The sequence below is a fragment of the Nilaparvata lugens genome, chromosome 2, assembly GCF_014356525.2.
Source record: "Nilaparvata lugens isolate BPH chromosome 2, ASM1435652v1, whole genome shotgun sequence".
Taxonomy (NCBI): domain Eukaryota; kingdom Metazoa; phylum Arthropoda; class Insecta; order Hemiptera; family Delphacidae; genus Nilaparvata; species Nilaparvata lugens.
Window position 1 is genome coordinate 30,306,684 of NC_052505.1, and position 18,550 is coordinate 30,325,233.

Here is an 18,550-nt window from a genome sequence, read left to right on the forward strand (position 1 = left end):
CTCTTTTACTTTTTGATGAATCCTTTTCGATAAATACTATTTCCTTCTTCCCTTCAGTTATACAGATTCTTCTCCTCTATTCATTAATCCTCTTCTTGTTCGAGGTTTCCATTTCATCCTCCCGCCAACTGTTATTCAACGAAATAGTTTCTACTTCGTACTGAGTACGATAAATAAGATGGTATCATCCTTCCCCTCTCACCATGAACTTGCTGCTTCTTATCCTGATCTGTTCTCCACTTCTCCTCATCAATTTTCACTCACAATATCCTTCTTGAACTCATTGTTCCTCCTTATGTCCATCTTTCTCTTTTTTTCCCAGTTCCCATAAAACAATCATCCGTCATAATTTGATATCCAAGTAAGGGTCTCTCAACTAATCCATTTTATTGAAGATTTGAACACTCATATTCATTTTCTCTCTGGTTCCTCTTTTTTTCCAAAACTCATTCAACCATCCTTCATATTCTCTCCCTCTTTTTTTATGTTCCTCTTTTGTTATTGTCACATCTTTAAGAGTTATTCAAGAGTTCACTCCACTGGCTGATACAGAATTCATTTTATCTGTACATTCACAACATATATTTTCTCGAGCCATCTCTGTATATCTATATACAGATCATCGTGAATTTTCATATGATTTGTATATCCATGACGTCTTATATCCATAAATGTATATATTTCTTAAATGATTATCAGAATACTCTTCTATCCTAAAGTGGTACGTGATTCATTATTGGAGTAGTGGTGCTTAGAATGGAAAAAAGTTTCTTCTCATCCTTTTCCTGCTTATTCTCTCTTCTCACATGCTCACTGTACATCGATAATCACTCCTCTATCGTTTATTTTTTGTTCATTTCAATAAGCATTGTCTCCAACCACTATTGTCTTGTGCTTTTCATCCTACTTTCAACTTCTTTCTCCTTTCTCTCACTTTTATTCTTATTTTTCATTAATGATAAAACATTTTTTCCTCTGGATTAATTAACGGAAACTTTCTCATTATAGTGGTATGTATTGCAACGTGATTGAGTTTCCTCTGCTGTATCGATCATTAAATCTGATTCTTTCTAGACTTTTCCCCTCTTTTCCGAATGACATTTCTTCCCATCTGTTCCATTATTTTATTCCTCTCCATCCAATTCTTCTCTCTCAACAGTTGATTATTGGTGGATGAGTTATCCTTTTCTTTGAAAAATTTTGATAGCTTGTGAATACAAAAGTGTTGTACCACTATTTTCATTTGTCAAGTTATTACTATTGCTATTGCCAAGTTTTTATTCAAGACTAGCAGGTAACTCGTGTCCCGCACGGGTCTAATTGGAAACTTGACAAATTGTGAACCTTATCTACTGAAATCTTGAACAATTTAAAATCGGCCCAACTCAATCAGTACAGTAGTACAGACGTGATAATGCGTCATTCGTGAGTTTCCTATACAGTACGGAATAATATTTGGTGATAATATTCAAATAGAACAAATTGATTGGAATTGAATTCATTCTGGATTTCGTAGTTGGAATAATAATTATGGTATGGTTTAATGTTGATGATTTCCAATCTTCGATAGAAAAGAGAGCACTCATCATATTCTTGTGCAAAATTCTAATATGCAAATATATATATATATATATATATATATATATATATATATATATATATATATATAATATATATATATATATATGTTGATGATTTCCAATCTTCGATAGAAAAGGGAGCACTCATATTCTTGTGCTAAATTCTAATATGCAAATATATATATATATATATAATATATATATATATATATATATATTGTGATGAATCTTTCAATAGATCTCATGAGAAGAGAGAAAATTGTGATTACTTTTAAAATGAAAGAATTTGCTAAAGGAATAGTTAGCGACCGAGCGATAAAGCTTACTTATCAATAACTGTATATTAGATAAGAGTACCGTTCTGTACCGAACATTTTCTAGAAAAATTATTCAATAAAATTATAATTATTTTGCAAATAAAGCACAAATTGTTTATGAATTGCTCATTGATTTTGAGGTTACACTTTGTTTACTATCGATCAGATGTTTTTAAAACAGTTCGAACGCAGCTGACTGATTCAAAGTATTGTCAAATGTCATGCTGGCTTCACGTAAGATATAATACCATCTCTAAAAATTATAAAACTATCAATAAAGGACCAAGAATTTCAAAATAAAAAATAAAATGTATGTATTATCGTTGAAATTATTTATTATTTAAGAAATTATATTATATGTCAGGTCTTATTGTAACTAAATAGGTCATAGCATGAAATTATATTATTGATAAAACGGCAGAAATTAATTATAACAGTCTCAAACCTAATAAAAATTGTATAAGAATATTAATTTATTAATAATATAATTCAACTGAACCACATGGTAATTAATCTCTTTGGCAAGCCTAAGCCAATCATAGTGCATAGAAATAGCACCAGAAGGTGATCGTTTGAAAGCAACACATGTTAATCTATATCAGACAACAACCCTGCCTTATCATTTACGCTAGCACATGTACATTGTATGAGAGGAACTATGTCTATAAGATTAAGCAGTTTTAAGAATTACATAAATTGAATTATTATTGTAATTAATAGAATTATATTCTACTGCTTGCCACTGACGTCATGTCTACGTCACAAGCGTTCTACCAATGGCAAATTTTTATGCAAATTTATTACATCGAGATTCTGAGAAGAAGGTCTAGCCAAGAAGCTTAGAGAAAAAAGACAGCACTTCCCTTTTGAAATCCTCACCGTTCAGATCTCTTTACAGTTACCAAGACCTATTTGTAAAACTTTCGTTCGATTTTATATGTTCTATTTGTGAGCCGATATTTTAGGCCAATCTATTTGTTATTTGTAAATTTCTGTTTTCATCAATCGATAAATTAGAAGTTTAAAGTAAATTATCCCTTAATTAATTTGGTGAAGGAAATATTAAATTAAAATTCCCCACGTGCTGAAACCGAAGCCTGGACCCGCTGCCGATCAAACGATTTTTGATCTAAAGAAGAAAACCACGACCACCAAGGAATTTCACGTGAGTTATAAGTTTTAAAAGGGGCCCCAATCTACGCTTCGAAAATATTTCAGTGCAGAAAGATATAAAATTTTCTTCGTTAAATTATTGGCCACGCCGACAAGCGCTTTTAGTTATTAAGAGCCTAGAATTTATTCCTATTGAATCATAAGAACTTATAGTTGATTACTATCCTCCGCTGCCAGAACCACGACCCCGAGCATTTTAAAAATATTTTATAATTCATTTTTTCACTATTTTTTCAAAACTGTTCAATTTTATCAATTGTAAAATTCTGTTGAATCACGCATGGTATCATGCAAGCACAAGAAATTTTTAACTATTCTGTTAATGCTAATTATTATCAACCTGTAAATCAAATTCTGAACCTGCACTGTATGATTACATATTTTATTATAATATATTTCAGTTTTGTTAATTCGCTTTCTGAGTTCGATTATTTCTTGAGCCTGTCAATTATTGTGTCTGATACGTTCTATATCATCAAGAACCGATCGAATACGATCATTGGAATAATTGAATTAAGCTGGATATTGGAACAGGTCTAAGTGGATGTAGCGAGTGGGGTCAGATCGAGATATTTATTCTTTGTCCTTACCTGCTCATATATCAGCTTTTATCTGTTACCTACCTCGACTTTGGAGCGAACACATCAATTGTACAGCAGATGCAGCCATAGATCATATAAATTCTACAATAGAGCTTAAAACCCGACAAGACTCTGTTCTCGAAGTATATTCTGAACGATATTTGGTCCAAATACCGTATTTTAATCCTTCAGAACTTATTAGAGACGCAGTCCCGTAAATTATCTACATCGGGATTTTTGCTCGACCTGTATGATTTTGTATGCTCATTCTTCACAGGTAATAATTTTAAGGTATCCGTATTCAGTGTTTAGCATCTGCTACACTACTTATAAAAATTTCATCACTATACAATTTGTCATTAGAAGAATCAAGGGTGAGCGAGCATTTAGGCCTCCCGCGATTCCGACAATTGTATTGAATCTTGCAGTGAATCAATCAGTCTGGTGTACACTCAGCGTCCACACACGCAATTACAAAATTTATAGCCGCTACACCATTGACTCAGTACAAGATTCACTCTACATGTGTGAAGCCGTTAAAAACGCACCACATGATTTGGCGCCCAACAGTGATGGCCATTGAAGAGGTGGATAATCGACTACGAGGATTATTTTAGTGCTCAGTATCTATCGCGCACAGGAAATTTTTGAAAAAAATTCATGTTGTGAATTTCTTTGAATTTAGTTATTAACTGTTCCTGTTATATAAATAAACCAAGTACCATACCCAATTTTTGAACAGAAAAGAAATTTATCGATTGATGATTTTTAGAGAAAAAATCGAACTCAGAATTTTATTATCGTGTTATTCGAAAATTGGTCATCTATAAGTCATAGGTATATAAAATATCATAAGAAAGGTCATATTATTTGAAGAATATTAGTCTATATTGAAACAATTTATAAAAATTTACAGAAAAGAGATTGAAGTTATTTATATTTTAAAATTTTTAAAACATAGAGAGGAAGTAAAATTAAATCACGGATATATTGCGGAATAATTCAAACAGAACACTGCTCCTTTTATATAAATTTTGCAATGAATACTAGCCCATATATAGAATTGCGGCAAGAATTATAAGAGTAAAATATTTATAATAATAATAGTAATAAATATAAATGGCGTACCTGTATTACCGCATAAGTGTTCACTGTGTATCCTGTATGTTCTTGTCATTTTTATGTAACGATATTGCTAACTTGACTCATTTATCACTGAACACATTGCTAAACCACTTTTTCTGTATTTCACTCACTACGGCGCTATAACAATCTCTATTGGATTCCTTACCAATTATTTTGTATATCACAACACTTTCACGTTTTTTATTCTCTGCACTCGCATCATTGTATCATCCAATAAATTATGGAAGAAACACACCGCATCCTGGAGGCCATCAGCGATTTCAGAGACGGAAGATGCGCGCGGGAGTAGCGCCCATGTACCACCGTTCCAGAGGTTCAGATGCCCACATCTAACGTCACAGAACCATTGCCGCCGGTTGAGGACCGCACACCCACCTTTCCTTGCAAGAAGTAAGCATCAGACTGAAAGCATTCAACGATGCATATGAAGAACAGACGAGCAAAGGAAGACCCTACGCTCCTTATCACGCTGGGTAGGAACGCCATCCTGAAAGCAATAAAAAATGCATTTGAAGAACATACAGCAAATGAAGAAATAATTGAAGACGTCCGACAGGTGCGGATAGCATGTGAACAAGGTCTTGATCTTGAAGAACTGGAACAACAGTTGAAGGAAGCAGCAGAGGAAAGCAGGACGGTAACACAGCAAATTGAGGAGGAATGTCAAACAATGGAAACCAATATTGGACCAGAGACTGAGCCCATGCATGCAGAAGCAAACATACTCGACGAGGAGGTCATAAAACAGGCAAGCGACCACTTTTTCTGTATTTCACTCACTACGGCGCTATAACAATCTCTATTGGATTCCTTACCAATTATTTTGTATATCACAACACTTTCACGTTTTTTATTCTCTGCACTCGCATCATTGTATCATCCAATAAATTATGGAAGAAACACACCGCATCCTGGAGGCCACATCAGCGATTTCAGAGACGGAAGATGTCGCGCGGGAGTAGCGCCCATGTACCACCGTTCCAGAGGTTCAGATGCCCACATCTAACGTCACAGAACCATTGCCGCCGGTTGAGGACCGCACACCCACCCTTTCCTTGCAAGAAGTAAGCATCAGACTGAAAGCATTCAACGATGCATATGAAGAAAACAGACGATCAAAGGAAGACCCTACGCTCCTTATCACGCTGGGTAGGAACGCCATCCTGAAAGCAATAAAAAATGCATTTGAAGGAAACATACAAGCAAATGAAGAAATAATTGAAGACGTCCGACAGGTGCGGATAGCATGTGAACAAGGTCTTGATCTTGAAGAACTGGAACAACAGTTGAAGGAAGCAGCAGAGGAAAGCAGGACGGTAACACAGCAAATTGAGGAGGAATGTCAAACAATGGAAACCAATATTGGACCAGAGACTGAGCCCATGCATGCAGAAGCAAACATACTCGACGAGGAGGTCATAAAACAGGCAAGCGAACGTGAAACGTGTATGGAAAACCAACCCACCGAGAATATTAGGACTGAAGTCGCGCCGCACCCCGCAGAACGCCGAGAGGAGCCGGACGACACCACCCGCCAAGCTGAGGATGACATCCATCAGGTAGAGGGACAGCCCGTACCACCGCGCGCCGACTACCAGGAGTCCAAGGACGCTGCCCACCAAGTGGAAGAGCAGCCCGGACCGCCGACCGCCCACATCACTGTCCATCCACCGAGGACAGCACCTGCAACAGATAAAACCAATACTCATGAAGATAACCCACAAAACATTAGAAGTAAAACGGAAACCCAAAACAAACCAAAATCACAACCAAAACTGAAAACCTATAAATCAAAACAACAGACAAGCAAAATAGCAGTTCAATGGAAAAGAAGAAGCATTAATAGAGTTCATTCATACCGCCGTCATGTAAGGCTAAAATTGAATATCAAATTTCTCCCCGCCATGCAGAAAGGAAAAATGGTCTCAAGAAGAAGAACCTATCTACACCGCCGTCATGTTAGGCTAAAATCGTACATCAAGCTTCCTACCAGCATGCAAGAAAAAAGGAGAAAAATAGTGTCAAGAAGGACCTACAATCACCGCAGTCATGTCCGGTTAAAATCAAGCCGACTGTACACCACCATGCAGAGAAGAAAAAGATCATTTGAAAAAACCCACAGACACCACCGGCATGTCAGGTTTAAAAAGATCAAACTGCATGTTACCGGCAGACAAAGAGGAAATACGTATGTAAGAAGTGATTTACACCACCGGCACATCCGTTTTAAGCAAAGTTTAGTAAAACGGATAGTTGCAAATTGGAATTGGACCTTGAATGACACCGAATCAAATTTAGATGGGGGCTTAAGAAATAAATTTGAATTAACTGGAAACTACATTTGTGGAATACACCAATTATCAAACACTTCATAATCACAGCCTACCCACCGAATCATATCTTTGCAGCTAGCATTTTTCTACTGCAGCCTAATCAACATAGCCTAAACTTCGCCGCATCTCAGCCAATAAGGAAATATTATTAATTCACTTCAAATGAAGAAATCGAAATCAACTTTAATAACAGAAGAAAATAAAACTGAAAACAACTTTAAGAATTTACCAACCTGATCAAGCCATCCACCTCGTGTCAGAGTCATCACCGAAACAATCGCCTGGTACAATCCGCACAACTGAAAAACAGAAACAAAAATTATATTATCCACAGAAAATAATTATAAATTAGAAATAACATGAAATTAGTAGTGAATAGGAGGAAAGAAAATAAACAAAGTTTATTTGAAAAAAAATGTGTAAATCTAACCTTGAAATACAGAATCGATAGAAAAATCTATTCAGAACCAAAGCCTGTTCAATAATTTTCTTCGTCCCACCAACCAATGTGTGCGAAATCATAGAGTCAATGTATAGGAATCAAAGCAATATCGTTATTCAATTAATGTAACCTATTATTTAATGTGAAATTATAAGTAAAAAACACAACCAAAAATATATATTTATGTTAATTTGCACGAAATGCGCATGTTTTATGTCATATGAATGTATTGTTAAAAAAGCTAAAAAAGAAAATGAAATTCTTACCTTTAAATGTGAAATTTATATCGTTGCATCAAAAGATCATGAATTGAAATTCAAATTGATAAATATAATCTTGAAGACTTAACATTTGTAACCAGCATTGATAAAAATCAAGAAAGCCATTTCAAGTGTAACCCTGTTTGTACACAACGTACTAAGCGCAAATGAGGAATTGCTCGAGTCAAACGGTAGACGATTGTCAAGTCACCGAAGTAAAATCACACTCTCACCCAATTTAAGTAAAAGCCAGAATAAAGAGTCGAAACCTGTAATAACTATGAAAAATGATGAAAATCTATATTTGTTGCAAATACTGTTTGAATCTTAAGAGGATAATATGTGAAATTTTGTATATTTGTTATAGTTATGGGTCTGCTCATAAGCCACCCATGAATGGAAGTTGTGGAGTTGTTTTAATGAAGGATCCAAAGAGACCTCATTAATTATTGTATTTCGATTGTATCCAATGGAAGGAACAATCAATTATTTATTTTCTCGTAGCCAAAAGTGCACGATATATTGTTTTTAGTGTTAAGTGTGGAGTTTTCGTAGAAGTAAGGAGATGAAATAGTGTATTCATCACAATATCGGATTTTTCAAATAGTCATTGTTTCGACTCGTCTCCCAATTACCTATTTAAAATATCCTGGGGGCTTTTGTGTGATGAATCTTTCAAATAGATCTCATGAGAAGAGAGAAAATTGTGATTACCTTTTAAAATGAAAGAATTTGCTAAAGGAATAGTTAGCGACCGAGCGATAAAGCTTACTTATCAATAACTGTATATTAGATAAGAGTACCGTTCTGTACCGAATATTTTCTAGAAAATTATTCAATAAAATTATAATTATTTTGCAAATAAAGCACAAATTGTTTATGAATTGCTCATTGATTTTGAGGTTACACTTTGTTTACTATCGATCAGATGTTTTTAAAACAGTTCGAACGCAGCTGACTGATTCAAAGTATTGTCAAATGTCATGCTGGCTTCACGTAAGATATAATACCATCTCTAAAAATTATAAAACTATCAATAAAGGACCAAGAATTTCAAATAAAAAATAAAATGTATGTATTATCGTTGAAATTATTTATTATTTAAGAAATTATATTATATGTCAGGTCTTATTGTAACTAAATAGGTCATAGCATGAAATTATATTATTGATAAAACGGCAGAAATTAATTATAACAGTCTCAACCTAATAAAAATTGTATAAGAATATTAATTTATTAATGATTAATTCAACTGAACCACATGGTAATTAAATCTCTTTGGCAAGCCTAAGCCAATCATAGTGCATAGAAATAGCACCAAGAAGGTGATCGTTTGAAAGCAACACATGTTAATCTATTATCAGACAACAACCCTGCCTTATCATTTACGCTAGCACATGTACATTGTATGAGAGGAACTATGTCTATAAGATTAAGCAGTTTTAAGAATTACATAAATTGAATTATTATTGTAATTAATAGAATTATATTCTACTGCTTGCCACTGACGTCATGTCTACGTCACAAGCGTTCTACCAATGGCAATTTTTATGCAAATTATTACATCGAGATTCTGAGAAGAAAGGTCTAGCCAAGAAGCTTAGAGAAAAAGACAGCACTTCCCTTTTGAAATCCTCACCGTTCAGATCTTTTTATAGTTACCAAGACCTATTTGTAAAACTTTCGTTCGATTTTATATGTTCTATTTGTGAGCCGATATTTTAGGCCAATCTATTTGTTATTTGTAAATTTCTGTTTTCATCAATCGATAAATTAGAAGTTTAAAGTAAATTATCCCTTAATTAATTTGGTGAAGGAAATATTAAATTAAAATTCCCCACGTGCTGAAACCGAAGCCTGGATTGCTGCCGATCAAACGATTTTTGATCTAAAGAAGAAAACCACGACCGCCAAGGAATTTCACGTGAGTTATAAGTTTTAAAAGGGGCCCCAATCTACGCTTCGAAAATATTTCAGTGCAGAAAGATATAAAATTTTCTTCGTTAAATTATTGGCCACGCCGACAAGCGCTTTAGTTATTAAGAGCCTAGAATTTATTCCTATTGAATTATAAGAACTTGTAGTTGATTAGCTATCCTCCGCTGCCAGAACCACGACCCCGAGCATTTTAAAATATTTTATAATTCATTTTTCACTATTTTTTCAAACTGTTAAATTTTATCAATTGTAAAATTCTGTTGAATCACGCATGGTATCATGCAAGCACAAGAAAATTTTTAACTATTCTGTTAATGCTAAATTATTATCAACCTGTAAATCAAATTCTGAACCTGCACTGTATGATTACATATTTTATTATAATATATTTCAGTTTTGTTAATTCGCTTTCTGAGTTCGATTATTTCTTAAGCCTGTCAATTATTGTGTCTGATACGTTCTATATCATCAAGAACCGATCGAATACGATCATTGGAATAATTGAATTAAGCTGGATATTGGAACAGGTCTAAGTGGATGTAGCGAGTGGGGTCAGATCGAGATATTTATTCTTTGTCCTTACCTGCTCATATATCAGCTTTTATCTGTTACCTACCTCGACTTAGGAGCGAACACATCAATTGTACAGCAGATGCAGCCATAGATCATATAAATTCCTACAATAGAGCTTAAAACCCGACAAGACTCTGTTCTCGAAGTATATTCTGAACGATATTTGGTCCAAATACCGTATTTTAATCCTTCAGAACTTATTAGAGACGCAGTCCCGTAAATTATCTACATCGGGATTTTTGCTCGACCTGTATGATTTTGTATGCTCATTCTTCACAGGTAATAATTTTAAGGTATCCGTATTCAGTGTTTAGCGTCGCTACACTACTTATAAAATTTCATCACTATACAATTTGTCATTAGAAGAATCAAGGGTGAGCGAGCATTTAGGCCTCCCGCGATTCCGACAATTGTATTGAATCTTGCAGTGAATCAATCAGTCTGGTGTACACTCAGCGTCCACACACGCAATTACAAAATTTATAGCCGCTACACCATTGACTCAGTACAAGATTCACTCTACATGTGTGAAGCCGTTAAAAACGCACCACAATATATATACTAATATAATATATATATATATATATATATATATATATATATATATTATATAATATTAATACATCTATTTAGAGTCTTCTCGGTTGAGAAAGGAGACACAGTCTCCGAAAATTTCCCCCATTTCTAATGTAAGTTTTTAAGTGTTTTCAATCTATTTATATCGTGTCTCCTGTTTTAATTTATGTTACAAACTTTAAAGTGTCTTCTGTTATGTGCTATATATTATCCAACCTAATATGTTCAATTTCCACTGTAAGAATGGAGCCTAAAACTATAAACTCATAACTACCTAATAAATCACACTGAATTATCACAAGCGTATGCTATCTAGAATAAATAGCTGTACAAAAATAACTCTTACCAAGAATAATAACTGTTGAAATAACTACAAAAGTCTATTTATCACTCTATGACTAGTCTGTCACGACTTTATCATCAGTCTGTCACCATGAGAAGAAGCGGACACTCCAATGTAGTTTCTCAACTGATTTCCCGACTGTTGAGTCACGCCATTTTTAAGGCGGGACGAACAGTCTAGAAACATCCAGAAATGCGGTAAATGTCCGACCAATCACAGTGATTCGAAGGTTCTGGAACGCGCTTGTCATTGGTCGACGTTCCCCTGCACCAAGATGAACTCACGGGATGGTCCACAAGCCCCCCCCACCCACTCCTGACATCTCAGTGTTGTCTACTATAAACCCCTCGCCTCTTGCCATCCTCCTGAAGGCCTCATCCTTAACAGTATGAAATGAGTAGAGATATAACATTGATGGAAAAATTCCATATTGATTATCTCAATGGATGAGAAACTATCATAAGTGGAGCACCAATTCTCCTCAAATTTACTGACAAAACTCACTCTAGAGCACAATATTGTAGAAAAATGCACTGATTTGCTTTTTACTCAAATAGGATTACTAATCTTACTACTTTGAATTATTTCCATACGATATTACAAATCAGGATTGTCACAGGAGTCAGCATGTGTTTGTAGAAAGCGTTGATATTACAGAAAAGCAGTAATATTAATTTCTTAGAATAATGAGTAGAACCACTAAACTTAATTCAAAACCGACTTGTATTCTCACAAAGATACTTTTTCATGTAGTACAAATATTACATTTTCTAAGTCGTGTTTATATTACAATGAACAAAATATGACAAGTGAAACCTCTCACTGAATTCACACGAAAACAGTGGATTTATTTAGAGCGCGACTTTCAATGCACTCTTCGCCGAAACGATTTTGTGAACTTCTTATCACTTCAAAATAAGTGAAAAAAGACTGACCCATTTATAGAGAATGGAAACCACCGCTGTTTAGTCGAGAAGCTGTTTTTCTAGTTGGAAAAACTAGGAAAACTATCACGAAGGAAACTATAAATTTCTATTGTCTATGTGTTTGGATAGATTTGATTCGAAAGCCACCTGCGCTGCTCGGAAAATGCACTTTTCCTTGTTCCATTCTCTCGCAAGATTTTCTCGATTCGGAAAGTTACTTCAAATCTAGCAGTGAGCAGATGGAAATTGCAATCACTCCACTATAGAGATTAGGTTACCAGGAATGAAAATTAGAGGAAAGAAGCAAATCTAATTCATTTCTCTTGTTGATGATACCGTTTTTTGCAACACTGCCACGGTCTTATCATTTTCCGAGTGCAGTTTTTATCTCCAATTCCATTATTATTCGAATTGAAACAATTCTCGTAAACGAAGTATCACAAAAAACTAAATTCCACGAGAATTGAAAACGATTGGAATAATTACTCAATAATAATTATAAACGAGTGAAATAATATAGGATTTTTGCAATACCGCCACTGGCTCATAGTTTTCGGAGTGTAATTATTATAATTGATTTTATCATCCAAATTAGAATACATTTTCAAGAACAAATTTGTGAAAATTATTTCAAGGAAGTTGGGAAAGATTTGAATAAAAAGAAACAAATTAATTAAATCGACTGGATTACTAAAGGCAAACTAAAATTAAAACATCAGTAATATTATTTTGATTGTTTTTCTGGGATTATATTATCAGTCTGGTTCAATAAGTTAAATGTGGATCGATTGATTAGAGAAAATTGTTACAATAAATTTCTATTTCAATTCAGGAGAGAATCATGTATGGATGATTCTCCTCTTCTTTGCCGGTCAGCAGTCGTTGTTTGATTTATCCTTTTTTTATAATGATGCACACAGGCAAAAAGCCTGTGCTTGGATAATGGAAAGTGTGTTTGTGTTTTGATAAGTTAATAGAACGTCTATGCTACCGACGGGACTCGAACCCACGAACCAGGCGGTGTTAGCAGACTAAAGTTTGTACCTAACGCTTATTACCTTTAGTCCAGCCCGGCCGGCAACCAATATTTTTTGTACTTGTGGCGATAAATTCATTGATGTGTTTTATTTTCGCGGAAAGATCGAGAAAATCATCATTTTCTAATAGAAAACTCGACCAATATCTATTGGAATCTCCTATTTTTCGAATCAACTGAAATATATTTAGAATTTAGACTAAATACATCACGACACATAGACTCTATAGTGGGATGCTACACGATAGTTCAAGAAAATTAATCCAAGTATGTGAAGGACTTTTTCCCATATTGTGAATATTTTATTCCATGTTTAATAAATACCTCTGACATGGGTTACATTTCTACATAAATAAATAACTCTAGAAACAGTAATAGCTCGAAAGTCATACTCTCCCTGAAATTTTCGAATAAATAGATTGAAATCATTCATTCAGTTTTTATTGTTTTATACTTTTGGAATTGGACTTTGGAAAAATCTCAAACTGTGAAAATCCAGTCGAAAAAATTCACTACACATGCGAAACTTGCTAGATGAGGTTAGGGTTGGGTTGAAGTTAAGGAAAGATTGAGGTTAGGTTAAAAAATGGTTACACGATTGGGTTTCTCTCTTGTTGGGCATCTCTTTGAATGGCAATATCCTATATATTCATGATTCAGTATTATTTTAGAATCATTTGTTATCATTAAGTCTCATTTCGAAATTTCTAATCATGAATTTTATCATAGTAGTTGACGAAACACAGCGCATGTTCTTTACGATACCATATCTCTCAAGGGAAATGCTCATACATCAAACTATGTAATCTATGAAATAGCTTAAACTTCAACTGCAGATTGTGCCCTTGACAGCTCCAATATCAGTATTTGAGTGAGGAGAACAAACTATTTTTATCATTGTTGATTCTCATTGATGCAGTTAAAGATTCTGTTTTTTTTCGAACTATAGGTATTCAATCAAGAGATTGTTTTGTATTGATTGATTTTGTATTGTATTCAATGGAAATGAATTCCTTTGTATCTACAGTGATGTGATAACAAAACTTCCAAATTAATACCAGGAACTACTGGTATGAAATTCATTCCTGGAGTAATAACACGTCCTTTTCACACTGTTGAAAACCCGTGAAAACTTCCATGTATTCAGCAAGCTTATCAGGCACGATCATCAGACGAATTAATGAAAGTTTTCACACAGCCTCGGGCTAATTTAACACGTGGGTATGGAGTAGCTTCCACACAGAGGTTGATTGATGTAACACACGTAAACAAACGAGAGTCTTCACATAGCCGTCGGCCGATTTCACACCATTTGTATGATGTACGGTAGTCGGTAAACATTGAAAATTATTTGTTGTTTGATTAACACCAGTCAACTTTCTGCCTTTTCCACTTTTACTGTTGAGGTTTGGAGGAGCTTTAGATGACAAGGATGAGATGTGGGATGGACTGCTGTTATCAGTTTTGCAAAAACAAATCCGTTATAATAACAGTTTATCATTATAAAAATGATCTCCGAGACATTCCAGGAACTTCTTTGATGAGCCATATAATTCTGAAAAATAATTGGTATCAGGTATCTACGTTATCATTATTTTGTTGAACGTTGTCTCTTGATTCGAATAGTGTATTTAGAGGATACAACAGCACAAAGGAGTGTATTAGAATGTGAGACACATTTCTGATGTAGCTCCAGGTAGTGACTTTACACAGTGCAGTAATCTTCCACTGTATAGTGTACATTGTTCCACACAATGTGAACGCTCCACAATTGTTTTACTCCAAAGTGATATCTAATATACTCCTGTCGAGTGATTAACATGACAATAGAGGTATGAATGGACTATTCTGAATATTGAGTACCCGAGGGTAATAAGAATGGAATTTGGTCATCGTGCGAATAGATGTCCAGTACCCATTGATAAGTTCATTAATGTGTACAACAATGATTTATGGTAACACTAATGTTATCACTAGAGTTTGATGGATTTTAGTAGGTTGATAGGCATCGACCATCATAAGTGGAGGAACTACAAGCAGCTCCAGTGAGATTCAAGTTTCAAAGTCAACACCTGATTCACATTGATTTGCTATCCTTGTCTGTTCAAGACAAAGAGGATAGCTCTATCTTTTTTTAACTCGATAATGTTGTCAAATTGTTCAGTTTACAGGCTATAGAGGTATATAATGGACTACCAGACTATTTAAATCTCGATTATGAAAAATCATGATAAGATATACTCTATGGATGATATAATATTTGAGTGTTATATTCAAGATGGAATATTGACGAACATTCACAAGCATTCATCATATATCAGTTATACGTGCTAGAATGATCTGAATACAACTATCCACTATAGAAGGCAGTTGGGGAAAGAAAACCTGGCAACTAGCCTTACTATAATTCCCACTGACTTCTTTTAACGTGAACCAGTTAAGATTGAGGTGATAAATTATATACAAAAAATACTTTTGTATTATTATACTGTATAAATTACAATACAGATGTATTGTACCTGTCCTTTTTCAAAATACATAATCGACATTTTCAAAATGCCTGCAGTCCGATGAACTATCTTCCATACCAAGTGTTACCAGTGTGTTCGAAAATCGATTTCGACTTGAGGGATGTGAATGATGTAGGTGAGCATAGCATAAGGCGCTCGCTCTGACATGCCATTGTCTCCAGTCAAGGGAACTAATCTTAATTTGCCAAGGCACCATGTGCAAGAGCTGATACACACCCTCCGTGCCATTACTCAAAAGAAGAGCATGTTGTGCCCTCATTTCACATACTCACTCACTCACTGAATCTTGTAATCTCTCTCACTTGCTCCACTCAATCCCCAACTCATTGAAACGTATTCTCTCTCACTCATGTTCTCCTTATCCGCTAACTCACTCAATGAAAATTATTATCCACTGTGTCTTGTTTCTTAGTGGGGGAGGGTGAAATACGCTACTCATCAATATGGGAAGAGTATCATACAACATTTGTCTTTGTCAGACGATAACTAATTTCCACACTCTTCCAATAAAAAGGTTTCCTTTCCTGTTCGTAAAATTGGGATAACACTATTTTCTTAGATATGTCAATATCCACTGAATGATGGTTTGGTGTTTATGTTACTTCTTGGTTTGCTATTCTTGTCTGTCATTAGACACAATCATGGAGTAGGCAAAACACTAGCTTTATCCTCCCCATCTTCTTCTTCTTCCGGTGCCTTCCCGTTCATGGATGCTGGCAATAATGATCTTGTTCACAGCCGCTCTTGTACCAGCCCATGAAGGAACATAATATTGAACTACCATAATAATCAATCTCATTTATGAATATTTATTGGATAATGGAGAGATATATTCTCTTGTTGAATAAGATATTTGTGGGATGTAATCGATCATTATAAAACTATATATTATTTAATCATCAACAAGGATATCACATCAGATTACCGGGATTTCTTGAAAGACAGCTATGAGAGATAGATGGCGGTGGAAAAGGGAAAATTGCAACAATGTCTATTTTTAATTCTCGCAATTACTCACCACATAACATGAATTTCACTATGGAATACTTTCCTCTCTCTCCATGGTTTGCTACAATTTCTTTGATATTTTGCTGATTTTGCACTGTGTTTTGGATGTGTTTCAGGTGAAAATCCAGCGGCGATGCAGACGGGCGGCCGCGACCTGACCTGGCTTCGGAGTCCCTCCCTATGGCTGCTACTCGCCTGTCAGACCAGTCTGCTCCACTCGTAGCCTGCCTTCCACCTGTCTGCACTGCAACTGCTCAACTAAGCCAGCAACAGCATCTTGCAACAACAGTGGTCTGGTCAAGTGTCATCAACTCAGCCAATTCAAAACCACAGCCTTCGACATCACAACAACATTGACATCATGCTGTGGCGGCATTGGTGGAATGTCATCAACCCGGCAAATATAGAAGAAAATCGAGTCAAGAACGGATCCTGCAACATTGTATCATCACACTGTGTCATTTTAAATCAGTGATTGGTATTTTGTGAATTGGTGATGTATTGATGAAGTTGTAATTGCATTGTGACAGAATTGGTGTGTTATAGATGAAGAGTGCTAATCAATGTGAAATTCACTGTCATACTAGCATCAGACACCATGTGTTGTCATGAGAACAGAATGGGTCTTCAACCATGCCAATCTGAGAGTCATAATGTCACAGTTTGTCATACGCATAGAGCACATGCCAATTGCAAACAGTCCAAGTTGGAAGAGTTGGATCAAATTAAACACGTTTCGAGATCAGAAAATGATACTCCTGGAGGTATAGGAGAACCCATCGTGAGGGACAAACCTTATTGCATGGCCAAAGTAGGATCAAAAAGTTAAAATAAAATAGAGGAATTAACAAGAAGATAATAATAGGGAAATAACCAAGAAGATACAGGAGATGGAGGGAAATAGTGGGTGATGCAGAGCTTTGCAGGAGATGAGGTTATGAATGAACACATCTGGAATGATAAATTTATGTGTTTCAAAGTGGATCTCCATCTTTGCTGGATTTCTAACTTCAATGCACGATTTGGAATACGTTGAGTATAGTGAAGTCGAATTTACCAAGGAATATTACATCGACAACATGGAATATGAGTACTAATATTTAATGGATTATATTCAAATATAAGAAAAATGAATTAAGAAATAAGTGAAACGGTTTGGAGTAATTCTTCACAAATCATTGACCATATTGCTGTTTAGGTGAAACAAGTGAGAAAAATCATCACATTCCCATCACTAATATCTATTACGAAGTCAAACTATGTCATTAATTTATCTCTCATTGGATATTGTAAATAGTCGTTGTCTTATTGTGATTCACTATTCTAGCTCATTGTGACAGATTTGAACTTCATGATTATTGTCTAGAACTGGCTTAGGAGATTCGAGTGAACCTAAGCATTCTGGCTGGTTGCCAGTTCCATTGTGAAAAGACTGCAAACACTTCAAATTTCTATGGGATTTCGGTATTCAATATATCGGTATCCATACAACAATATTTTTTATTCTCATAGTATGTTGAGTGAGAGAACGCTAAATACTGTGTTTTAGAGTTTAGATTAATCAAATTGGATAAAGATGTTCGTTTCAAGTGTGAATAATTGAGATGTTGAATTTTTGAGATTTTATTGATAAATTATTCCTTAATTGTGAGAGATTGTTTGTGTTGATATAAAATCATTTGTAAATATCAAAACTTGTTCTATTCATCTTCATCAACTCCTGATTGATTCCTCGGTTGATAATATTATAAGTATCTTCCATTTTTATCTATTATATCTATTGTTGC

At 34.9% G+C, this 18,550-nt stretch overlaps 1 protein-coding gene across 1 annotated transcript in view; it reads left to right on the top strand.

Moving 5' to 3' along the window:
• The window catches only part of LOC120349849 (zwei Ig domain protein zig-8-like), a 282,131-nt gene extending 264,244 nt beyond the window's left edge, over window positions 1-17,887 (top strand). Inside the window, exon 6 of the mRNA XM_039420984.1 lies at window positions 16,880-17,887. Within this exon, the coding sequence (XP_039276918.1) occupies window positions 16,880-16,986 (107 nt within the window). The 3' untranslated portion in view covers window positions 16,987-17,887. The remainder of the gene's footprint in view (window positions 1-16,879) is intronic.
• Window positions 17,888-18,550: the final 663 nt, after the last annotated feature.